This window comes from Tenebrio molitor, chromosome 1, assembly GCF_963966145.1.
Source record: "Tenebrio molitor chromosome 1, icTenMoli1.1, whole genome shotgun sequence".
NCBI lineage: Eukaryota > Metazoa > Arthropoda > Insecta > Coleoptera > Tenebrionidae > Tenebrio > Tenebrio molitor.
This window is the reverse complement of record NC_091046.1, coordinates 11,537,153-11,563,396: the sequence shown is the minus strand read 5'-3', so window position 1 is coordinate 11,563,396 and position 26,244 is coordinate 11,537,153. Positions and strand designations below refer to the sequence as shown.

Below are 26,244 nucleotides of genomic sequence, written 5' to 3'. Positions count from 1 at the left end.
ATTTCTGGTCAACAATGGCAAAAGTGGATATCATAATACGCCCACCCCAAGAAAAAACTGAAAAGAAATTGATTTAATTTGTGTGGATCACGTATATCGAGGTCAGATCTTGCATGACCAAAGTTGGCGGTGGTGTGCACGCCGCCTTGGACTGTCTGACGCAGGCGACTTCTTGCTCGTTATCTGATTCAAATCTGACTATAAAAGAAGGGTGGTTGAAACGTAAGAAACTTCGGCTTAAATCACGACTTTCCCAGTAACCAAGAATTATTACCTCGAAATTATAACGCAATGTCTGATGAAAAAAATCTATATTATATGAATCATGTGTTACCCCGGCTTAGTAGATCAAGTTACCTCGATCAACTGTCAATGTCACTCAACTGAACTCACGGCCTATTTTAATCAACACTTTCATTTATCTGTCAAAGTTCCTACTTTACGCAAATATCGAAAACAGAATTTTGTTCGGCAGAAGATAAATCGAAATGTGTTCACATCTTTGGTCTCCCAATAGAAATAAATCTGTGCAGTAGCTGTAAAATATTTTTTAGAAAAAGCAACATTGATATGCGACACGGTCCCCGGTTGAACGTTAAATAACTGCAATGTAATGCAATATGTTTGACGTCTTGGCTTTTGTGCTCTTTCCCACCCCATAACGGCGCTCCCTCGTTCCGGGGGTTCGATAGCTGTCATGCTGTGGCGCCTCCGCACCACTCGTGCGGATCATTCCCACTTCATCAACAATATCTGTGTGTGTAATCTAACGCCTACGTTTCCATCCGAGCAGATTTTATCACAATGCTGAAAAATAAAATATTCCCCCATTCAGAAAATTAACGGCAGAGCAAGACAACGAATCTGCAAATTGGCGCGTCGAAAAAAGGAGCGATGGAGTAATTAGCTCAAGTCGTCACTGCTAATTAGGTTTCTTTGTCTTCGCGGCTTTTGATCTTTGAATGAGGTCGTGAAAAGCTCGATCCCCGGTGCTGACAAATATTTTTGTTTTTATAGCAGCAAAGTGTGGAAAACTGGAAGAATATTTGTTGTGCTTTTAATTGAATCTTGAACAACTGGGTCGAGAACAGTAGTTTATAATTTCTAGAAATGTTCGCATGATTTAAAAGCTTTCGGTGGATGTAGGTGTAAAAAACTTATTTTCTTTTTCTTGTCCTGAAACTTTTTATCGCTCCACAATCGGTATAATTTTAAACGTGTGACGGCTTGAAAAGGCCGCTTGATAACTTGTATCTAGCAAAAATTTCAAGTGTAAGTGCATAAAAAATTAAAAATGAATTACTTAAAGGACTTTTGAATTATCTGGAGCATCAACGGTTCAAGGTTTAACCATTATAGCTTTCTTTCATGCGAAAAATTTATCCATCATGCAAGGAAAGTGTTTTCAGATTCGAAAATTAATACCGTTGACGCTCTCGAGGATAATTATTATTACTAGATCGTTCCAGTGTTTAAGGACACCACCTATTCGACTAGCGATTTGCGTGAAATAATTTATGGCGGCAATTTTTCAAACAATGTAATATAATAATGAAACAAAAATAAAAAACATTATCCTCTTCCTGAACACGAATTTTCTGTCGTACCTAAAGTTATATTGCATTCATTTAAAACGGTTGATTTGTATTTCTCTGAAAGCAATTTTCTCGTTTATATACACGCGATGCAATATTTCCACAGAAACTTTTATAATTTTTATGGCATTATCTGGAAATCCAAGTAATTTTCTTAAGTGGTTAAAAATTTTGGACAATTTCGTAAAATTATTGTTACTATTTCTGTAGAGATATAAAAACATATGTAATAATAGTATATTATTTAATGGGGGTTATTATTAACATGAGGATGAAAATTACGAAACGAGCCGCGAGGCAAGTGTAGTTAGTAATCATCCGAATGTAATAATTAACAACCCATATATGCGAGTCAAATACGATCTTTTATCTACGACTATTGGAAAAAATTTCGTTTTTAACAAGCCAAAAGAATGCATTCAAATGTCAAAATTCAATGACAGTAAGAGCCGGTTGCACCAACGCCAGTTAAAGTTAACTGTAGGTTAAAATACTTTAGTTACCTATTGTTATTATAACAATGTTTTCGTATATTTTAATCAGTAGTTAAATTTAACTCACATTGGTGCAACCGGCCCTCCAGGCCCTCTGCCGTCACCAGCCACCGCCACTAAAAGCTTTTTAATTGACATCATGTTTTTCATTCACCTTTTTAAATAAACTGTATACAAATATCAATATCAAATATCTCAAACATTTTTCTCTATAACCTATCACATTTTTTAATGCAGACATTAAAATAATAGTTTACGAGTATATCATTAAGAGTGAGTGAGTCTTTTTGTGCTAACCCTAGAGATTGAAGATGGCAACTGGGCGAAGCACAAAAAGACCTTCTGCACTGAATTATACAGGCTGATTCACGTAGCCCGTTCATTAGAAACTTTTTGATTTCCCAAAATCATATTAATATGAAAATTGATAGTTGACTATAATCGACTACTCCAAGATCAAATGAAATATTTTCAAAATGGCGGCACTTCCGGAAATACCGAATTCTACATTAACTTTTGAGTTTAGTACGTCTTTTTGTCAATACTTATCTGTCATCGTTTTTGACCTATGTCATCTGTTTTGCAAAAAATTGATTTTTTTTAGTTGAATTCTTCAAGACCTGGCCGATCTTTTCCGCCATTAGTGAAATTTTTTTAATGTTTCATACGCCTACTGAAAATTTTCAAAATTGCTGATCAAAAAATGTCAAAAACTTCATGGCTACCGAAAACTCAGCTACCAGAAATCTGACGCAATTAAACCGAAAAACTAACACACCAAATTAAAAGCAACACTTTGCACTAAATCTCAAGTAATTCTGATAAACCGTTTCTAAAGTACATAATCAGCTGTTTCAAGGCGACTGTTTCCATACTTTTTAGCGACACTGTATATGAATGAAGATAGACATAACTAATTAATACATACCTATAGTGAAATTTTTTTAATAAACAATTGTCAATGTCAAAATGAAGTAAAAAACCAAACTGTACCACCCTAAAATTTGGACATGTGGACCAGCTGTATAACAATTTGACACCAAATCATGGTTAAGGTTATGTTCACTTCACTTCCCGTACCTTTCTTCCGTGAATTCATTTTCAAAACAAATTTAATGAGAAATCAGGAGAAACCTTTTCGAATTTGAAATAAACTCTCGCTCGTTAGGGCGCAGGCTCAGTTACATAAAAAAATGTTGACACTCAATGTGACCAATCGTATTATCATGAAAATCACAGTTTGGCTCATACCAACAAGACAACGTTTTGACAATTGTTTATTAAAAAAATGCAACTATACATATTAATCTTTCAACATCGTCTTTTCTTCCCTGTTTGTTGTCCTCTCTTTGTTTTCTTCTTATAAGCACTAATTATAGATCTTTTTTATTATTGCCTTTTTGGCTGTCCTTTGTTATCCATCTTGTCTTCTTCTCCTCCCTTTTTTTTCTCATTTTCAATTTTTACCTGTTTTTAAATTACTGAACTACTTTTTTTCTTTAAATCTTTTAAATACATTTTAAAGTAAAATAAGTAGGTAAACTCTGTCCACTCATAGATTGCTTGACATAAATGTTACTAAAAATGTTCACTCTACGCTACAACAAATAGATCCGGCGCGAAATTTAAAAAATGGAAAGAGCAGGTTTACACGTGATGTTTTATTATTATTCTGCATGTTTGCACTTAGGGAAGACGAAAGACGAAAGAAAACTTCAGTACAGTAGGAGTAATATATTAGGTTTTATTAATACAGGGTATTTCACGAGTAATAATGTGCCCGACGGAATAAAAAGTGTAACCCACAATACATTTTCGAATTTCCGAAAAAGCTGGCTACTGAAATTAAAATATCCAGCTTTTTTCGGAAATGGCTAAACACAAGCAAGAGATTATTTAATATGTACTCCTATTTAATGCATGAACAAAAATGACCTCTGTATCATTTTCGATGTTTGTAATTAGATTCTTGAGGCACGCACTCACTTCACAAATTTAAAAAAATCAACAAAAAATGGCAACGGAACAGATCAAAACAGCAACACGATCAAAACTATAACTTTTAAAACCAGAGAATCGCAAAACAAAGCTCTAAAGATGAAAAATCGCAAATCTAAATGCTTAAACCACTTTGACAGAACTGACAATTTCAAATTTGAAATGTCATAGAATTTATTTTTCGCGTGGGTTTCATAACAACCAATGAGAATCAGTGGCGCGAATGCTTCAAGATACTACCAACACAATCTATGATACTTTCTTAATATTTTAATGTTATGGTTTGGGGATTTTGTTATCTAAGGATATTTAAAAAAATGCATTCTATCAGTGGACGTAGTCTACCTATACTTCCCTACTACTAGTTGTAACCCAACGCTACAAAATTTCTCGCTGGACAAACTATACATAAATTAATTCAGAATTTCGCAAAACTTTACACTCTTCTAAGTACATACATAAATGTACTCGTAATACCAAAAGAATCGCATTTTCATGAAAGTGCGTCATCTAGAAGTGTCACGAAGTGCTGAAAAATGGGACTCAAAGATTCCACAATCGTCAAAATTTAGAAGTAAACGAATTTAGTTCATACCAAAATATTTTTTTGGGTGTACAACTCTTCGCTTTGAAGAGTTTGAGGTTAAAAAAAAAACGAAGTATTGTCGATATTTATTGACATTAATTTTTTTTACGATTTTTGAAATAGGTCTTCTGTATGCTAGTGTGATTTTGAAATTCTTCTAAAATCTGAAATATTGTTCTTAAAATAAACATTTAAAAAATAGGAAACAGTTGTAATTTGCACGCAAAAATATGTAAGAAAGTTAAGAATATTAAGTAAATCTTTACAAGCCATGCACAGGTATGTAGCGAATTTTGAAATATGTATCGTCGGTTGTGCAGAACAATGCTCCACGTATGTTGTAGCGGTGATATATAAAATACATAAATTCAAATATGTCGTGCACGTTAGACAGCCCACCAACTTATTTTCTTTTTACCACTTGAATCTGCAATTTCCATTGATTTTTTTTTTCAGATCCATATCAAATGTTTGGTCCCACAAGCAGCCGTTTAGCGAGTTCAGGTGAGTACCTCCTTTAAACATGCCACAAAAATAACGATAAGTGTGTTTTGAATACAAATCATTCTCGTTTCGAAACGGAACGAATTTGTGAAGGAATTTAAAATGAAGTGAAAATCAATTCGGGCGTTCGCAACCGCCGCCAGACTTCAGATATGGTCGCGGTTAATAACGACTGATCAAAAAATCTCATTAACTTCCACCGATTTATAATAAAATACGAAACGTAATAATCGCATGTTGAACCAAAATCAAATCAAACAAATGTCGGAGGGTAATTACTGTACACCGGCAAATCAAGGCGGCCACGTGTAGGCGCGCGTGTCGCCTTGCAGGTTAGGGCAGGAGTCGCGACACGAGGGGTGGCGCACCCCATGTGAAACAAAAGGTAAATGGGTTCAGAAGGGTATCATTAAACGTGCATTAAGCAACATTTAGCCGGCTTTTTCTAACTGTAAATCTGACGAACACTCCCACTTTTGAACGGGGTGCCGCTTGCATTAATTTTGTTTGAACTGGTAACTACTCGTAAATTATTTTTTTGTAATTTTTTATTTTGACCGCGGGGAAAGCACGGCTATTATGGACGTCATTAAGTTCGCGTTCCGATTTGGGAGGAAGTTGCTAATGAAAATTAAGATTTTTTCTGCCGATACGACGAGCCGAAAAGATTATAATAGGCTGATAGAAGTGTAACGATCACGTGGGAAAATTAGCTTTCCACAAAGTCAAAATCAAGCACCGGTTAGAAATAAACGACCGAAATAAATAATGATGTCAAGAACATCGATAAAATTTTATGTAGTAAACCCAAAATGAGACGGTTACGGACAGGAATTGATCATAAACCGATAAAAAATTATAGTCGCATATAAAAATTTGGGAGTTGGATTTTAGTGAGGAGAGGAAAAACCCTCCATCTTCCCGCCATCTTGTTTCAATCGCAGCACAATACTTGATCGTTGCACTTTAATGCACAATTTATCAAATTTTAGCCTTCAGGTTAATGACAAGACATTATAGGAGCATTCTTCATTTTTCAGTCTAGTTAGCTTGATTGATTTCATATACAGAGTGATTAATATAGTTTCATACATATTTTCACCAGTGGCAGATTCCGATCTCAAAGGCTCTTAACAATAAAATATTTAGTCATACATCAAAAATTGGCAAAATAGTATATTACGAGTATATCATTAAGAGTAGAAGTGAGTCTTTTTGTGGCTAGCCCAGAAATTGAAGACCGAAACGCAGTTGAGGTCGACAACTGGGCGAGACACAAAAAGACCTTCTACTCTGATATACATATATGTACTATTTTATCTTCAAGCGGATCACAAAAAAAAAATCGAATATTAACTCATTTGTTTTTTCTGCAGTTACTTACATTAATATGTATTACAATTTTCAAATTTTAAGGCAACAATACAATACTTACTTGAAATTTTCATAATATTAGTAAAGTCTACAACACTATCTAAATAATCCGATGTACTTTCAGCAATAGATATTCTCCAAATACAGGTGTCCGAAGAAGGGCGCACTAACTACTTAGGTACTACCTTATCGAGGATGTTTAAATGTACATGAAAAAAATATTATGATACGAGAAATTAGCCATTTGCTGCCTCCCATTTTTGACATCTTTTGTTTGTCACCAGAAACCACATAGCCTCCAGTCTAACCAAACTTATGGCAACCTCCCCTAAATCATAGGGAGTAATTTATTTTTGACACGATTATACTACTATTCCGGCCAAAAAATTTCGTCCACCCTTTTCCTGTCATTTTACAAAAATTGCGTGTATAGTTTAACCTTTATTGTCAGTATGATTGACGTTTGCAAATTAAAATTTGAAATTTATTACTGTCACCCATAAGAACATAGACACAATTTGATTGACACATGTCAACATGCGAAGTGAGGTTATTTGTTCCTAAAGGCTGCTCTACAGCATACGTGAGTGGAATGACAGTTGTGGACGAAATTTTTTGTCCGCCATTGTATTGGGTGATTCAAAATGATTTCATTTTTTCTTTAAAACAATTGTCAAAGTGTTGTCATGTTGGTATGAGCCACTAGTTATTTGAGGGTTATTAGGTTCGCAAAGTTAAATGTCAATTGTATGTCAGCCATTTTGATGTAAAGGCGCTTGCGATACTGAATATGTTCAGTTGTATTTTTTAATGTCATTATCATCTTTATTTCTTGTCTTTTGGTATAAAATTTGCTTACACCTTAAACTTTTCTAACTTTTGAAAATTATTGAGATAATCTCAAACCTGATCTAGGGAGATTTTACGATACAGATGTTCCGAAACCACAGGTTTAAGGGTGATACAGCCTGGTATTTGAGGGAATTTTGACATTGACAATTGTTAAAAAAAAGGACTATATGTACAAAAATTTATGTAGCAACTGTGAGGGTGGTGTAGAGCTGACATTTCATAAGCGTGCAGTTGATTTTTTTTATTTATTGCACGGTGACTTGACAATTTTAAAAATTGCGCGACTATGAATTGCGCGAGCAAAAAATTCTGGTCGTCAATGTCACTTCAAAATTTGGTTAGAATAGATTGTCACAAATTAAAAAAAAAATCGCTGTCTGATTATGCCCATGTCAACAAAGTGTCAAAGAAATGAGAAAAAAATGGCAATTAGTGTCATACAACATGATGATAGGTTGATAGGTTATGATATTTACGACCGTTTTACTGTTGTGCATTTTCCATTGCGTCAAAGTATGATTTTGACGACCAATTTTTTTTGCTCGCGACAGTACCTAAAAGAAATGTCAACTCCATCCTACCTACACAGTTGCCCATAAATTTTCGTACATAGTTGCCATACTTATCCACAATCATTTTGAATCACCCAATACTTTAATAAAAAACCATTGAATAAGTTAGGAAAATAATAAAAAATGAATCGGAAACATCAGTCCATCATTTTTCTCAACAAATGGAATGATAGTGGTGTGACTTACTTATTTTGCAAAACAGTTTTTCTTAGAAGTATACAGCGAGTTTTCCTTGTTTTCTTAATGCGAGAACATTATTTTTACAACATTAAAATGATGATCAAAGTGAAGTTATACAAAGTGTCTCAGAACGGCCTCCCCGAGAAAAAAGCGAGTATTTGGGTAAATGTGATAATCTGAATTTTAAAGAAAAAAGTCTTATCTCAAGAAAAGACATCCTAAACTTGACCAATCAGAGTTGAGCACCATCGAGATAGGATGACCGCAATTTTGCATTGCCGGAGTTTCGAAGTAAATTTCCAAGTAAAATTTTCACTGATTGTTGCGATATCAATAATTATTTTTGCTGTCTAGCAAGCTCTCCGATTTTTTAGTAATACCTGAAGATGCTCTTCTGGGATTGGTGAAATTGAAAATTTTATGTGAACTACAGGAAAATTTATTTTAGTCATCTTGGAATCTCTTTTGCACATGCCCGTTTTCTGTGGGGAGATGGGAGTTCTGGGACAGGCTGTATAATGGTCGAAGTAGATGTGTTGATAAAGATTTATCTAATAGTTATTCTAGAATTTGAAGAAACAGTAGACGTGTTTCTGGATTAGGTGTCTCTAAAAGACCGTATATCAACAGTCCTGTGGAATTGTGCTGTTGTATAATTTTATTGTGTCGAACCATGTCGAGCCGTTGAAACCATCAAATCACATGTCAACAGTCAAAAATGTAAAATAATTAAATCTTAACGTTAGTTGTGAGTTCGACGTCTTGGTTGTTTTGCTGGTGATTTTCTTCAATTTTTCTATATTCTAAATGCTTTTCATCTTATAAGTCTTTATTAAAAACCTATCATTAATGAACTTACATAACTTGTGCTTTTCTCTTTGGTACAACAATATGCTACAGAACGGCAAAAATCAAATATATTAGAATTCCACATGACTTTTAATACTATTGGTAATAGTAATAGTATACTATTGGGAGCATGGAATTTCGGACATCAATTTATATGTCATTTAAAAAAAACCGAATGTAGTAAAATGTAGTAGTAAAAAATTAATTTTGACTGAACTTCAAAATAAACTGTCACAATTATACACAATTATTTTGCATTTTTGTTATTGATTTCCAAAGTTTAATAAAAAACTATTCAGTTTTCAGAAAATCACATCTAAGCACTTGTAACTTTTCAGGATTAATGAATGCAATATGTCAAAATGACATGTGAGAATATAAAGTTGACTCAAGTTGCAAAAAACCACTTTGCATTTGCAACAGCATTTTTATGGCATTAGTCATTTGAAATTACTTTAAAACTGTACTTATATGGAAAATATTCAACCCCAACTATGATTTTCTGGTCCCTTTGTGCCTTTATTTGGTTCAAAAATATGAAAAAAATGCTGTTGCAAATGACAAGTGGTTTTTTGCAACTTGAGTCAACTTTAGTCTGTTTTTTAATCAAAGAACCACAACCTGTTGATTTAGGTTTGCAATAATAAAATTTTACTAAATTTAGGGAATTTAATGATACCTATCTATTGGCTATACCAGCCAACGCCTGTCATTTTTAATGTCCTTGAAAGTACGTAAACTCGCATTTATTTGAACGTGTTAGAGATATGTTCATATTTGATGGCGGAAACAAAAGACGTTCGTGATTTTGACAGAAATGCAGCAAATTGGCAATAAGAAAGTTATTCATCGTCGAACTAGAGAAATAATTTGTAATACGTTTGATTATATGAGAATAACTTTTCCTTTTGAAGCACTGACAAAAACTGGTTTCCTTAGAATTTGTTTTTTCAATCTATTTAGCGAAAATTTAAATTTACCTAGACATTCCTTTTTACGGCGTTTATGAGAAATTTGACACTGACAATACATTTTTGTGACATTTCTCAGTCTTTTGTTTCCGCCAACAAATATAAAAATACCTCTACTAAAAATACCTCGCAAAGCGAGACGTTTATTGAACTCTCAAATTAGTTGCTATTAACTTTATTAACATGCTGCGCTACTAATATCTCTACGTAACCTCAATTTTTAATAATGACATTTTCACCCTAGGTCAAAAGTGTACAATATTGCCAGCTCTATTTTGGGTGTAAATTGCAGTGTTGTGGTTCTTTGATAAAAAAAAACACACTATAGTAGATATTAAAATGAGGTTATTAATACGTTTAGCACCTAAACCCTATTTGACATCTTATATCAGTCAAATTTCAAGTCTGCCCGAAATTCCGTGCTCCCCATAATAGTACGTTTTTTATAGACAATAAAAGAATCATTTTATTAAAACTCAGCAAATACGATTAATCTTGTTTATTAAATCAACTTTCTTTATTGTTTTTGATTAAAAAAATAATTTTATTTTTCACTTTAGTATAATTGCATGATAACTCCTAGGATACGAAATACGTAAACATGTCCATAACAACCGGGGAATAATACAGGGCATAATAAGAATAAGCGGGCGTAATGAATTCATAATGCCCTCATTAATTCAAAATTGCAAAGATGCCAATTTTTTTTTTAAGAACACGTATAGTGAAAAATAAAATCTTGTATGCACCACGGCGTCACCGAATGATTACGCCCATCGAACGATATCCATCTCTCGGGCTAAAGCCCTCGAGCTGGATTCATCGTTCTCCGGGCGTAATCATCGTTGTAACGCCCTTGGTGCATAAATAGCTATAATACAAAAACTAACATATAATCTGTTTCAAAATCAAAAATCCACCACCTGTTGAATTATGTTGGCAGAAAAAAAGAAATCCCTAGAATAAGTTCTTTTTTTTTGGGTTGGCCCAACCTGCCGCCAAAATTTGACCTTCGGTTAGTCACAAATATCAAATTATAAAAATGCCTCGAAAAATAAGGAATCTTTTAACCGCTAAATTAAAGCGAGCGCTCATTAAGTGCTTCGACGAATTTAAAAAACACGATGAACTACGACCAAAACGACTGCAACAGTTTTATTTCATAACCCCACGTTTTTCTGACACTTCCAAACACACTAAAAACAAAAGTTGGCGACGTTGTCGATTGTATTTTCGAGGTAGAATGCAGTGTTGGTGGATTTTTGATTTTGAAACAAATTTATAGCTATTGAGAAAATGTAATGTTTTGTAACAACTAAAATAAATGTAACTAAGCATAGATAAACATAACATACAATACATGATGAAAAAATGAGTAGTAGTTGCTAAATGTAAATGTAAGTTACTAGCAATACTGATACTGCTTGTATACGTCAAGACATATCGTGCGTTCATTTAAATTTATCCTATGCGGATAAAGGATCACAGATCAGCTGTTTAAATCACGCTTTTACACGAGTGGTGCGTTCTCAATCTTTGAGAATAAATTTAAATGAACGCAGGATATTATACCGTGAGATCAAAAAAAAAATTAGAGTTGGCTGTGACCAAAAATTTCAGTTGGCAATTCGTTAAAATTTCAATTATTAGATGTCAGTCTTAAAAGTTAGATTAATGATTTTGAGAACGTTGAAATCTTGATTTTCATAAAGGCGTGCATTATGTGTGACCTGTCGGTTGTAAAAAATAATGAGGAGCTCCAGTCGTATTTACTAACTGGAGTAAATGTTCGAAATGTCTGCCTTCAGCTTCCAAACATACAGTTGTGGACAAAATAAAGTGGGACAATGTGTTTTCGCTGATGTAAGTCTGTCTGAAATTTTACTCTTTCTATGGTTACTGTTAAAATATTTATAGTTTAATTATGTATTTTGTGTTGCATATTATCATATTAATTCCTTCATGTTTTCAAATGACCTTCGCAAAGTCGGGACATCAATTAAATTGCAGTTATCAGTAATTACTTGCATTAATTCGGGAATTGTGCCAGGCCTGTTTTTGAACACGTTGTTTTTCAGGTACGGAAAAACAAAATAATCAAGGCAAGTTGTTGATAAATGCCTTGAAAGTCGGGAATGACAGTTACTATTGTAATTAATGACATCTGATGACATTTGAATTAAATTTTTACGTGCTGCCAACTCAAGTGTATTAATTAACTTTTTTTATTTTCGATCGCACGGTACATACCTTCAAATCCTTATCTAAAGCGTTACGCTTACATCGTAAGTAAAAAGTTCCTGCAGGTAGAACAAATTGGATGTGTCGTATGTATACTAATTAAATAAATTTACTTAAGTCAGCGCTGATATTAATAACGTTAATATAGCGTTCGCATAATTTAGCAATCGTGTCATTGTCATGTTTTCACATTAGCATTTCAAATGTAATTTAACTTGTAAATTCGGTGACGGCGGAAGGAAATAAACGCATGTTGTGCCGGCATCGGTGATTTACCCACCTACCACCACCACACCTGGACTTGGAAGGAAACTCGGGCACATGTCGAGTCAACATTAACATACGTACAACTGGAATCGTATGCATTTAAATTGCTAAATATTCGAGATTGTCTGCGATTAATTGTTTTATCTTGATCTAGTCGAGCTGCTGGCGGCGGCTGCCGTTTCACCGAACATTCATGTCAGATTCGCAAGTAGCAACCCCACCGGCTAACAAATTTCTCATGTATATGTTTATGGGACGTTGGTATCTCATAGCAATCTGCAATCTCAAAAGTACCCACTTATATCCGTTCGACTAAAATGAACAAGGCTAAACGCGAATCAACTACTTTATAAAACGTACTTATTCAAAAAATCTCTGCATCAGGAAACGCCCAAAATAGTAGCCCTTGCTAACAATTTCTCTCCGGACGGACCTAATACATATAATATAATGTTATTTGCTGGAAGGGGATGAATTTTAATCAGTCAGATATATTTTTAAATTTTTATGTGTATCGGGAGTACAATATTAAAATAAAAAATTTGTTTCAGGTTCTGGTCAAATTCAACTGTGGCAATTTCTTTTAGAATTACTGAGCGACTCTTCGAACGCTGCATGTATTACATGGGAAGGCACGAACGGAGAATTCAAACTTACAGATCCGGATGAAGTGGCGCGTAGATGGGGTGAAAGGAAATCGAAACCTAACATGAATTACGACAAATTATCTAGGGCGTTAAGGTAGTTTGTTTACTAAAATTTATCGTCACCTATTTCCAGTTCCCAATTAATATCCGCAATTTTATTATCTATGTCGTATACCTAGCTCATGACACATCAAGGAAACTAATGCCAAAAATTGGTAAAATATTAGACACATGGTAACAGACGATTCTTAAAATTATACAAACGAGTAAATTGTATTAATATTTAATCCATTTAAGGCATTGTTCCATTATTTGACAAAATAAGATAAATTTTTAATACAAGAGACTGGTGTATTAAATTTATAATTTTATCGACTGTAATGTCAATACTATTTCGAACAAAGCCATAAAACTAAATGAAATATTGCGGGAGCAACCAGACAAGGCGACCAGGTCGACCCGCACCGATTTACTAGCGCAATCTTCGACATTTGACCGAATAAAAACTTCTATTTCAGATCAATTCGGGAGCAAATGGCATTTGTTATATTACAGCAGTCCTGCTGAACCGTCCGAAGGGATCCTCAGCAGGACGATCGCTATTCGACTTGGCGAGATGCGCGACACGGAGGTCGTTAGTTTGGCGGGCCAGGAATCTCGACCGGGGTGCACTAATCCCATTGCTGTGTTCATTTGTAGCAATTAGCGACCGATATTGGCTAATGCATTTACAGACCAATTTTTTTGTAATTTCTCTCACGGAATTGTTCCTACATTGGAAAATTATTTTTGGAGTCGAACGTCCATCATTCACGAAGCAAGGAAATCTGATAACGGAAATTTCACGCCTCATCCTTCATTTTTTTGCATACATGCAGGGTGTCCCAGAGTTGCGAAAAAACTCCATAACTTGTTTGTTATTAAACATATCAACTTTTAATTTTTTTAGATGATAGCCACGCTTCTACTGCACATTCGGGAAACGTTGCGGTATATATACAGTGTGTCTCAATATTATAAAAACACTAAAGTTTTGTTTTTTTAAACGGAATCTACCCAGTTCAAATTTATACAGATCGTTTTTACTTATCTGCCATTGTTTTTGATCAGTGGCGCTTTTTTTACCAGAATTACGAATTGCAGGGGTCCCTTCGAAAATTCGTACCTTCCAAATCGTTGCACATAATTTAAAATGATTGACGCTGTTTGATTTCTGAATGTTTGCCTTTTGTTGTAGAACCTCTAATAGAATAATGAAAACTATCTTCATCTTCCCCTAACACCAGTAAGTAACACCCTGTACAGCATAAACAAAAGAAAAATGTTTTGACTCCGCCACTGTTATATACGTAAGCTGAATTCAACTGATTTACAAATCCCACGTGATGTCATGTTTCGTTTTGACTTTACCTCTAGAAGCATAGCTAGCATCTAGAAAAAAGAAAAAGTTGATATGTTTAATGATAAACAAGTTATGGAGCTTTTTCGCAACTCTGGGACACCTGTATGTACACAGTTCTTGCCAAAATGTTCGCACCAGGTGCGAAAAAGTTGATTCTAAGAACATTTCTCCTCTACAGAGTATTTCACGAGTGACAGATAATGAGCCCGAAGGAATTGAACCCACAATACATTTCCATTTAACTTTTATTTATTTTTTTGTCCGACACTGTCAGAATTTGAGAATTTTCTCCTGTGTGAACGGATTTTGATAAACATCGCAACTTGTCAAAATGAAATGTCAAGCTAATTTTAAAGATTTTAAGCGATTTGGAGCCTTTAAGGGGCTCGTCGAACAAAAAAACGTTGTATTCAAGTCGTTCTTATGTAAAAATTGGTCTTTTTTTGGGACTCATGAGTCTTTAAAACGCTCGTTTCACTGGAGTTTTAAACTGGCCCACTCATGCCAAAAAAACCTAATTTACACACGGACACGGACTCGTTAAATAAACATTTTCGAAAAAGTTAAAATACGACGATTAAATTTTCGTTTTTTTATAATTTCATTTAACCAGGCGAATGACGTTTATGTCAAAATTTACGAAACTGCACAGCTAACCATGTTTTATGTTTTTTAAATCAAAAACAAATATCTACATTTGGAAATGTATTGTGGGTTGCATTTATAATTCCGCCGGGCTCATTATTATCATTCGTGAATGTGCTCTATATACCTACCACAACTCTTGAAATATTTATAGATTCATAAAAAATTAAATATTATCTTGTTACAAGCAAGTAACAAAACAACAAGTGTTGGTGTTTAATCCTCGTACATTTTGACTTAACTTAGTGAAGTGGCACTTATATCTTGTGCTATGAGCTTTAGCGTTGTGTTGAACATCTTTATAAAATTAAGTAATAAATGCTGAGGCACCTTCCATCGAGAGGTACTGTATTAAAGCCAGATATGTACAAATTGTCGGGCATGTGGACCAGCATATTAGCGTGTCCGGTGTAGTCTGCCCAGTTCCGGACCCGGAGAACACCGGAGACTGCCACATCCTCCGGATTCCGCCGACGCCGTTCTTATTGATTTCGCAATTACATCTTCGCCCACTCCAGTTACCGTCCTTCCTTTCCTGACCCTTCACCGAATGTTATGAATCAGGTCTGGCGACAAAGCCTCGTTTTTTATTTAATCAGGGGGTGAAAGTATTTTTTTTGTTGCTTCCAGATACTACTATGACAAGAACATCATGACGAAGGTGCACGGTAAGAGGTATGCCTACAAATTCGACTTCCAAGGCTTGGCGGCGGCCACGCAACCGGCAACGAGCGACCCCAGCAGTTACAAGTACCAAAGCGAGCTTTTCATGAGTTCCTATCATCACAGTGCAAAGCTCGGGAGCTTTATGAGTCCACATGCCGTCGTGCCAAGTTCAGCAGGTTCGTTAAATTTTGTTGTTTTTTTTTTTCAAGAAATTTGGTTTTCCGGTGCTATTTTACTCGTTGATTTATTTTCGTTAATACAACAACTTAGTCTCTGTTCTAGTTACATTTATTTAAAAAAAGAAAGTCTGCCATATGTATTTAGTTGATTTATTAAAATCCACTACTGATTAAAACACTTAAACAATTTAAAAAAAACATACAGAGCGATCAACAAGAAAACAAATCAAAAGTGCAACCTCATCCTTTGTTTTATCGAAACGTCTGTCTTAGCTTAATCGTACACATATGTATCTTGCTATACACAGTCGTTTTATTGGTTGCCAACCTCTCGCAAAAATCTATTATTAATTAATTATTAATACTTTATCTTCAATGGTAAAACTCATTTTACCACTTATTCTAGGTTAATCGTTGCTTACAATGACAGAAAACATCCGTTAATTTTGACGAAATCGAAAAGTTTTCAAGGTTAACATCAACACCGTTACTTTAAAACTGACGTTTCTTTGACATTTCACCGAAAAAACAAAGTCTAGTTAAAAATTAACATATGTACCTATCTCTTTGTAGACAATGTTTGGATGAGATAAGACTGTTAACTTACTGTATAGACTTCCATGAAAAATATTTTTTGAGTAATGCATAATTAAAAATGGATTTAAATTTTTTTGTGAGAGAATCATGAGCTGAAATCTGAAATAATCGAAAATTTATTATTATCGACGTACGGAATAAAGCTCTTTGGCGGATGATCCTTACAGGCTCTAATAAAATTAACCGCAAACTAATAATTCAGAAATCTTCCATTAGACGCGGTGATTTTGTGTGCATCGCATATGCAGCAGTGGGCATCGGGGCAGTTTGTTAACAATATCGTTATTCGGGAGGGTCGGTTAAATGACGGGTAATGTGCTCTCTTAGAGGGGCGAAACAATGCACAATCAAGGCATTACGTCATTAAGGGGATGCAAGTGTTACTTCCACTGCATGACTGCGTGTTAACCGGAGGATTCATCGACACATTTTGTCTCAAAGCAACTACTGAATAATTGAATTTGAATTTTCAAATTCGGAATTGCCTCCGTGCAATTCGGGCAATTTACACCGCGGCTCGAGAGCTAAGTAAATACAAAGTGAGATGCGTTTGTCACTTGCCATCCGCAACAACTTAGCATACCATTTAGACTGTGCAAATATACGTGCAAAGTCCACAAGTGGAGGGGTTGCTTCTAATTTGTATTTCAATGCGTTCGTCTTTGTGTCAAGGCAAGAAGCTCTATTAGGAAGAGCGCAGAGACAGATTAAATGAAACACCCCATAAATTATAGTAAATTGCTTATCCGCGATGACAACACAAATGAATTACATTAACGGAATCGTAAATTCACTGTTCCGTGATATGTGGGAGTAGATCATTGCTGTACCCATGAATGCCCATAAACAAAACTGCATTAACTGTGGAGGCTTTTAGGAGTCACTTTTATTGCTAATTTAGCTACCACATCCTCCATCTTCCGTCTTTGTTTGGATGGAGGTTAAATCACATGAAAGGTTTATGCGGGACGTTGTAACACAGTACATACTCCCAACGCAATTGATCCCTATAGGTATGAGCCGACGAAGATTGTTAAAATTTGAAATTTCTTATATAAAATCATTTAAAGAACAAAATATACAAAACGATTTTTGTGATTATGTCTGCGTGTCAAAACCAAAGGAAAGGTGCAAAAAAATTAATACCTACTCTTTGTTGAAATAAAACGACATAAATTTTGATAATTTGATAAGATTAAGTGAATTATGTACAGAATGAAATTATTGCATCCTTAATCGATCTGACTCGAGCACTTTAGGAAATAACAGAAAATCAAAACCAAATTATTATTAAGATTGTAAAGAAGATTTGTTAAACTATGCCATTTTATGCGTGTTTATTTTCATTTTTAAAATATACAGGGTCTATCAGAACTGGGGGACCAAAATAATACGGTAAAATCATCATCTTCTGGGAATAATAGGAAAAATATTTTAAAAATCCATCCTCATTGGATTTTAAAATAAGAATGTTTTTGATTGACCAATCGCGTGTAAATATAAAATTACCTTAAAAAATAATATTAGTAACCATCGAAACTAATTTGATTGTTGTAAAGTAATTGATGATATTATGTCATAATAAATTATTTCTGACAATTACAATAGTTATTTGTATCACAAGGCCAGAAACTGCACGTTTGCGAGCATGAGTACGGTTTACAATACGAGTCGATAAGACGTAAGTACGAATGCTCGCAAAACAGTTTCTGGACGTGTGATACACAAAATTTTTCGTGCCGACTTCTGCGGATTTTTGTTAAATGGAAGTTAAAGCACTTGTTTTAATAATTGGTATTAGGGACTTTTTTTTTGTTGGCAACACTTACATTTAAATATTTAAATTTTAAAATCAACATCGCTCTTGTTTCCTGACATTTATTAAATTTAAATTAATTTGTTTTGTTTTTGACATTTTCCTGAAACATTTGTTGTAATAAATACATCAGCCCATATTCAAGAAGTGGCTCGAAACGTAATTTTAATTAATTAATTTTAGTTAAATATTGCTTCTTTGTAGTTTGTACGTTGTTATAAATAAAAAAACATTTTTAACGAGCCATCCACAGAACAAACATTGACGTTTGATAGAATTCTGATAACAAATGCCAACCGAAACCGATGACAACTCAAAATCCCTACTTTTAGCCGGACTAGGCCGGCAATGCATGTGTTTCTGGACGATTTCGAGATCTGTAATTTACCAAATTCCGGCCGGCGGCACGAAAAAGTCATTAAAAACGCTTAATATTTACTTCTTCAGAATATTTTGATATGCTTGTCTTATATGGACAGTATATGGACAGTGTGATGAGAGTGCCACAGTTGCTGCTCGAGTATTAAGTTTAGTGTCTTTTGTTACTTTCTTAAATAAACTGTCGTTTGTGTGGTCAAAAGTTTTTATGCCAAATGTTATAACCTGAAAACGTCCGTCATTGCACAAACAATGCGGATACCCAACAATGCATAATGCATCATTTGAAATGCGTCCATAGTTACAAATAAAGCAGGAAAACTAATTTATAGGTAAAATCCGTACGGTGATAGAGTACGTTTTTAAATTCTAGTTCCAAAACATAAAGCAGTGAAAAATACTAAACTCTCTATCTCAATCGTTTCACGTTATATGTATAGAAAACCGTTGTATCCCTGCAGATTAATTCCCGCCACACTACTCTCTGGGTCTGTCTTCTGTCAAAAAAAGTACAATCTATCAGAGTACAAAAAGATTTGTTTATTGTATGTAGAAACTAGCAGAGAAAATTGAAACAGGGCGAGAATGACTTACTACTTACTACTTTCTTTTTTCATTTAAAACTTGATTCATCAGTTTGTCCTCAATCTAGTCAGCTTTTAAATTGATATAAATTATCTTTCTTTACATTTGAAGGACGTTTCCTCTGTACAGTTCCGCTAGGCTCTTTTTACAATTTATCTCTACCTTTTTTCTCTCTTTTAAACCTTTATTTTATTTGCTTCACATTTTAAATACAGGGTGATTCACATAACTTTCCGACTCTAACGAAATTTAAATATAGCCAGCAATACGTTTTTCATTCATACCTTGATCCAAAAACATGAATAATTTTCAACTTTTGTATGGTTTGGACAGTCACAATTATAAAAATTTTAAAATGGCAGTATTTAAGACACTGACTCATCATATTTCAATCTTATATATGCATTTAACTTTCTTTAGGGTCGGAAAGTTATGTGAATCAGTCTGTATGTTAAATATTACAATATTTTTCAATATTTTACCACAAATGGCGGAATTCTTCTACCTACTTTTAAACTTTATTTATAAATTATTATTTCTTTTGTCTCTAAATACATTCTTTTTATTTTGACAACTAATTTCTCACGTATTTCTAGTCATCCTGAGAATTTAATTTTCGGTTTTTTCCATTTCGTGGCATGGCTTATTAGTTTATTAGTCAAAAAACGTATGTCTTAATTTATTTCTACATTTGTCAAATGATACTAAGCCTTCGAGTGGATGGAGTTGCTTCCATACATTCTTTCAGTTACTGGTTTTTCTATCAACAGTTTCGCTTTCTGTAAATAATTCAATCGTTTTGGTTACAACTTGGTAAACGTCGTCATAAACATGCTCGACTGCTTAGACAGGAAAATGTACTACTATCGACTAGCAGAAAAAAAACTGGTACATGGTGTTACTTTAGACACTTCCAAAACTCAATCAAAAATGTGAGTTTTGGAAGTGTCTACAGTAACATACTGTACCAGTTTTTTTTGCTATCCGATTGTACCTGAAATAATACATAACAGGCAACAAAATTAAATTTAAGAACAAATATGCGAATTTTGGTGCATAGTCGACTTTTACTAATTTTTATTTAAACAAATGAATATATCAGGTGTGTCAAAAAGAACGGACAGACCTTTCAGTAGCGTAACATAGCATAACATAGACCTCGAATTTGTATCAAAAACTGTTCTGCAGCTTTCAGTTAAAGAAAAAACTCTCAGAAAGTGAAAATGAAAATGGCAGCAACGCAAGAGGTAACTAAAAACTACCGTATGTAGTTGTCATGGTTACATTTTTTTCTCAGTCGTTGGGCAAGACGCCTAATAACAATCACACTGGAATATCTTACGTTAGGAAAACGCATGGTATATGTCTGTGCAGCTAAATGCCGCGTTATTTTCTGCGGCATCCAGAGCTAAATACATATTACAATATTCATCTGCGGTAAAATTCATTTTGAAAACAATTTGAAAACTGTCACAATTTCATTGAAATTTATTATTTTATAAAGGCGTTTTTTTTTCGTTGCTATGATATGTTAGCAATGTTGCCGCGTTTGAAAACTAATCTTTCACACCAAACGAAGAAACGGATTTCAAACGTATTCGTGAAAGGAATTTTTGGATATCTGTTGAGGGCACCTTTGAAAGTTGACACATACAATTACATCAATAGCAGGATCATTAAAGTTTTGCAGGTAGTTTAGTTGTAACTTCCAGAAGCTCTTACGTGTTAACGAAAGGCCAAAAGTAAAAAAAAAAAAATTCTTCATGTTCCATGATTACCCTAAATTGTGTACCTTCTTTGGTGTCCGTCCTTTTTGACACACCCGATATAATCTCCAATAGAAATTTACAAGAATCTTCTTCCTACGAGTACCTATCTTTAATATTTTCATCAACATTAATTGAAAGAATTAATTGTGGGTATCTTTGTTAAAAGTTTTCGAATTCAATTCCAATTTTATTCTTCCTTTGGACGTCTAATCTTTGGAGAGTACACTATTATTGTGAGTAAGTTTTGTTTTTATGTACAGTGGGGAGCACGGAATTTCGCACACCAATTTGTATGCCATTAAAAAGAACTATCTAGTCTAAGCTTTATTGTCATTATAATCAATCACGATATACGTGATCATGACTGATGTTTCACCTAAACTGTCACGAAACTGCCGCCAGTACCTCATTTTAATAAAATTATGTCAGTGAAATGTCCAATGTGTGCGAAATTCCGTACTCGCCACTGTACATTTCTTTTATTTTTAGATTTTTACGCCAACTATCATTTATAATGACCGTGTACTATTGTCATGGGTTACTCGATTTATTTATTTTTTCTGTCGCACGATAATAAGTTGTCGTTATTTTGAAAACGTTTCTCAAAAAGCCTGACCTGAACTGATCTTATCAGGTAACTTGAAGAATACAATTGGCAATTATGATTATTGGTTTGGTGATAATTTTTATTTTTTGTAATCGGCCGAATAACTTGGCTATAAAGTAAAAAAGTGCATCCTTTCGTTGCAGGTTCAATTTTTCCGTCTCCCGGTTCGTACTGGAGCAACCCCAGCGCGAACCTCTACTCGAACATCGCTGCCAGCACGCACTCCATCAGCCACCACGCGGGTCCTCACCTGGGAGCTCCACCTCTTGGTTCATATCCGCATTACGCATGACCTGCTGCAACCTCATCGCCTGGGCCAGACTGGACCCGCAAAATACCAATGTAATCATTTCACCAACTTCATACGTGAGTGAGCAATTGCGACCGTTCGACTCGGCAGATGAGACACAAAACAGTATTTAAAAATATAACTAGCTGAGAATAATCATACTAAATACATTATGATTTGCCAATTTCATAGATAAAATGTAGAAGACTGGTACGACATCAAGTTTTATTTCCGATAAAACGAAAGCTGTTTTCTATTGGACGAACAAATTTCTAGTCGCATCCAAAGAGATTATTGTTACCTAAGGTATAATAACTTGATAGTAGTCTAATTACAGTGCAATGTTTTAATGTATATATTTAGTAAAATTTGAAATGTGTAAAGAAAGACACAAACCGCACCAGCGGCGACTGTGATAAGATTTTACGTGTTTTAAATATGCCCCGGTCATCTTCTATAAAAATTAATCGCTAACTCTCCAACTATAATTTTCATAGATGATGAATCTCTTATGTTCCTCCCATTTACGAGAAACTATTTATTTTTAAATTATTATTTTCCAACCACTCCTTAGATTGTAATCATAATATTATTTTCATAACTGTACATATTTCTGTATATTGTAACAACTAGTCGATAAGTACCTATCTGTTGTAAGGCTTGAAGTATAGAAAGAAAATAGAGATTAGATGGACGGTATGTTCAAAAAATATCATAGATGTACTAGTCATATACCTAAATGTCAAACGTGTAAAAAGCCATTTTGTTAAGGAGCCACAGAATGGCTGCCGCAATCTTAAAAAGTGTATAAATGTTATGTATTTATTATACAAAATATAGCCTAAAATCCAACTCCCGTTTTTCGCTACCCTCACCCACACTTGACACTACAACGTCACCTCGCTGATTCACAAATTTGACGTCTCGCGATCACGTGGTGCATTAATTCTTTCACATATCAAAAATCACTGCGATAAAAATGATTTAAGTGAAGGCTATTTAAGTTTGGAACGAAGTTTAAGTGAGGGTGACGTCCATGTATCACTACATCATTACGTCATTATATGGCGCGTGTCGGTCGTAGGGCATACGTTTTCCGCACGATTTCATTCGCACAGGCTACTAGATTCGGTTCCTGAGCCTTGTGTGCGGCCAGAAAGTTACAAAGCAGTCACCGAAGACGCCGAGGGGTCTGGAAATAAGGGTTATATGCAGAACTTCGGCTGACGCAAAAGCGGATTTAATGGATTGGAAGAACTAGACAAAATGAACCGAAAGACATGTGAAAATTTTACGTGTTTACTCATTTCTGTTTGCCATTTCGAGAACGGAGTGTCGACTTTTTACATTTTTTATTAATCGCTAATACGTCTTCGTCCGTGCCTGACTTTCATTCGGGTGCACTCCCCTCTGACAGCGTAACTTATGAACGGCACAAGACAGGGCGTGACGAACACTTTTATCTAAATTTTGCATCGTTAACAGTGTTTTATAACACGTTTCAAGGTTCCACCCTCAACATGACTCTTGTAAAGGCTTCTTGCGACGAAGGGAAACCCCCGATATTTACACATGGCGGAAAAGGAATACGTCCCAGCACAATGAAGACAATATTGCTTCACTTATTCTAAACAAAAACTATAAGCTTCTTTAAATTCGGAATTATTTCATTGGAAGGCTGCGTCGAGACTCTTGTGCAGAAAGCGATAAATCCCGGCCGCACGATTTGGTGGCAGCGGTCTTAAGTAGATTACTTGAAGTATGCTTCGCTTTATGATTTAGATAGGCTTAATTGTGAAGTATGGAGTGTTGCTTGGTTACCTGAAGTAAAATCCTCATTGGTTCTTCAACAACGATCGATTGTCGGTTTACCCAATCCTGTTGGTGGATGCGCCAGGAATGGCCGGAAATGCAATCGAGACACCTTAGAAACTCCAGGGTCCTGAACTTTTATGGCCTAATAATGATAGGTAGGTACCGGAGTGCAAATGTTTGCACGAACTCGGTCTTAAAAAGCAAATACTTGTGTTGTGGGAAATGAGAAGCGATGACTGAGGTCAACTTGTTCGATTGTTGAGGCAATTTTATTTTAATAAGAGTGATTGATTGGACGAAAGATATATTCTTGGTTAGTTTGTTGTCTCAGTTTAAACAATTTTGTTTCGACTACAAGTCAACAACATAAAGGAAAATAGAATATGTATATTAAAATATGTAATTAAAAAAATCCTTAACAATGACTCATCTATATAAAATATCATCTCTGATAATCATTTTCTTTTCATGAAACATTGAAATTTAGAAATCATGATATTTTTATCATACTTTAAATTTGTACGGATTGGTTCGCTGCCAACCCACATTTTTTAAACGTAAAAAAATAAATAACTACATATTATAAACTACATACGAAATTTTAAAAAAACTTCTTGCAACGTAGTGCCAACAGCTATATTCTCTCATTTTTTTTATTCCAGTTTTTTTTAGGTTAATAGATCTAGGACCTAGATTGTAAAATTTTCTTTGGACAATTAAAAACTGATTAAAAAATTATTAAATATCTTGAGAATATTGAAAATATTATGAAAAGAATTCAATGTAGCTTTAGATTCTGTGAATACTCAAATAAACTTAACATAAAAAATTGATTTAATCTTGAATTTTTGAAAATGTTATTTTATCATAGAGTCTTGACGTCTCCTTCCCTTTTCAATATAAAACTGAAGCATGAATATGCAAAGATGGAGCTGTCAAGTTTGAAATGTAATTAATGTTTTTTAATGTAAAACTGAAGAATAAATCTGCAAAGTTGAAGCTGTCAGCTTTGTCATTTCGAGCAACAGGGGACGTCATGTTATACGTCAGTTGCAGGATCGTTAATTCACTATAGATAGTGAATAAAAATAAAAATGAAGTCATTATTAGAATAGTGACTTTATTTTTTTTTAATTCTATAACTCATTCTGGAGGTAATAAATAGTTTCAGTCTTGTAAAGTCCATTCACGTTGGATTTTCCTATCAAGGTCAAATAATTAAATTTTTTGGCTCTATAATTATGTTTTTAGCATTGCTAAATCGCATTATGTTGGTTAGCTGCATGTCACTATTTACAAAACATAATTATAGAGCCAAAAAATTAAATTATTTGACCTTGAGAGGAAAATCCAACGTGAATGGACTTTAGTTTAAAGTTTATAAATAATTTTCGAACTAAGATTGATGAATAACACAATGCTTACTGAAGGTGCGATTTTAAATATCCTAATAAGAAAAAATTAAGATGAGTTAAATCGGGCGAACGAGCTGGTTATTCATTTGGAAAACGTCTGCCAATTCGCCTATTCGGATATGTTTGCTCCAGGTAATCTCGTGTTCGTGTGGGAGATCCATCCTGTTGGAAATAATGTTCATCTCAAACATGTTCCCGACTGGCATTTTTGTCTGAAAATTTCTTTAAATGCAAGAGTGAAACAATGTATTCTGGTTGTCTATGACACCAGATTCAAACGATCATGATTGAAGCGTATTGATGAAATTGAAAAATCAAGCATCTGTTGGATAGAAAATTAAGAGACCTTTCAAATGATGTATCACTTGATCTCTCTCGCTACTTAACCAAAAGAGAATTTATCAGATCGTGTATTGTTCGTGCAATATTTTCATAATTAACCGTCTGTTACTAAATGTAAAAATTAAAATTCTCTGACACGTGAGTGTTAGTTTCTCACTGAATGGGTGTACATAATTTTAATGTTATTAAAGATTTCTCACGTGAACGTATTAATTTCTTGGAACATGGTGCAATAAAAACTCAATATGTAGTTTCTTTGAAATTGTTTAGGTATATGTTCCAGAAATTATTCACTGAAAATTGTACCCTTAACTATATTGTATACTTAATGTAACAAAATTATGGTAAATTAAAATTTAAATTACATTTTACAATTTGCAAAATAAACTACACTTCGTTCCGATAAAATCGTCAAATAACTTGACCACCCACTTTGTTGAGGTGATTTGCTATCGACGTAGACATCTACCTTGGACGTGCCATTATCAAATAAGGGGATAATGTTTGCTGAAAATATTGACTGACCGGCTATATTGGAGTTTGTTTTGTGATTTGATTGATCACTCTGCTATGACCTACAGTTATAGTGCTGGAATACGTATTTCCAAT

The 26,244-nt window shown here is 34.3% G+C and overlaps 1 protein-coding gene across 2 annotated transcripts in view; it reads left to right on the top strand.

Annotated features, from left to right (window-relative positions):
• The window catches only part of Ets65A (DNA-binding protein D-ETS-3), an 81,760-nt gene extending 58,851 nt beyond the window's left edge, over window positions 1-22,909 (top strand). The window contains exons 7-10 of one of the 2 annotated variants that reach the window (XM_069047362.1): window positions 5,130-5,177; window positions 13,035-13,224; window positions 15,808-16,019; window positions 21,900-22,909. In XM_069047362.1, coding sequence (XP_068903463.1) covers window positions 5,130-5,177; window positions 13,035-13,224; window positions 15,808-16,019; window positions 21,900-22,066 — 617 coding nt within the window. In that variant the 3' untranslated portion in view covers window positions 22,067-22,909. The remainder of the gene's footprint in view (window positions 1-5,129; window positions 5,178-13,034; window positions 13,225-15,807; window positions 16,020-21,899) is intronic. The other variant, XM_069047371.1, reaches the window with a different exon arrangement.
• The last annotated feature ends 3,335 nt before the right edge of the window (window positions 22,910-26,244 follow it).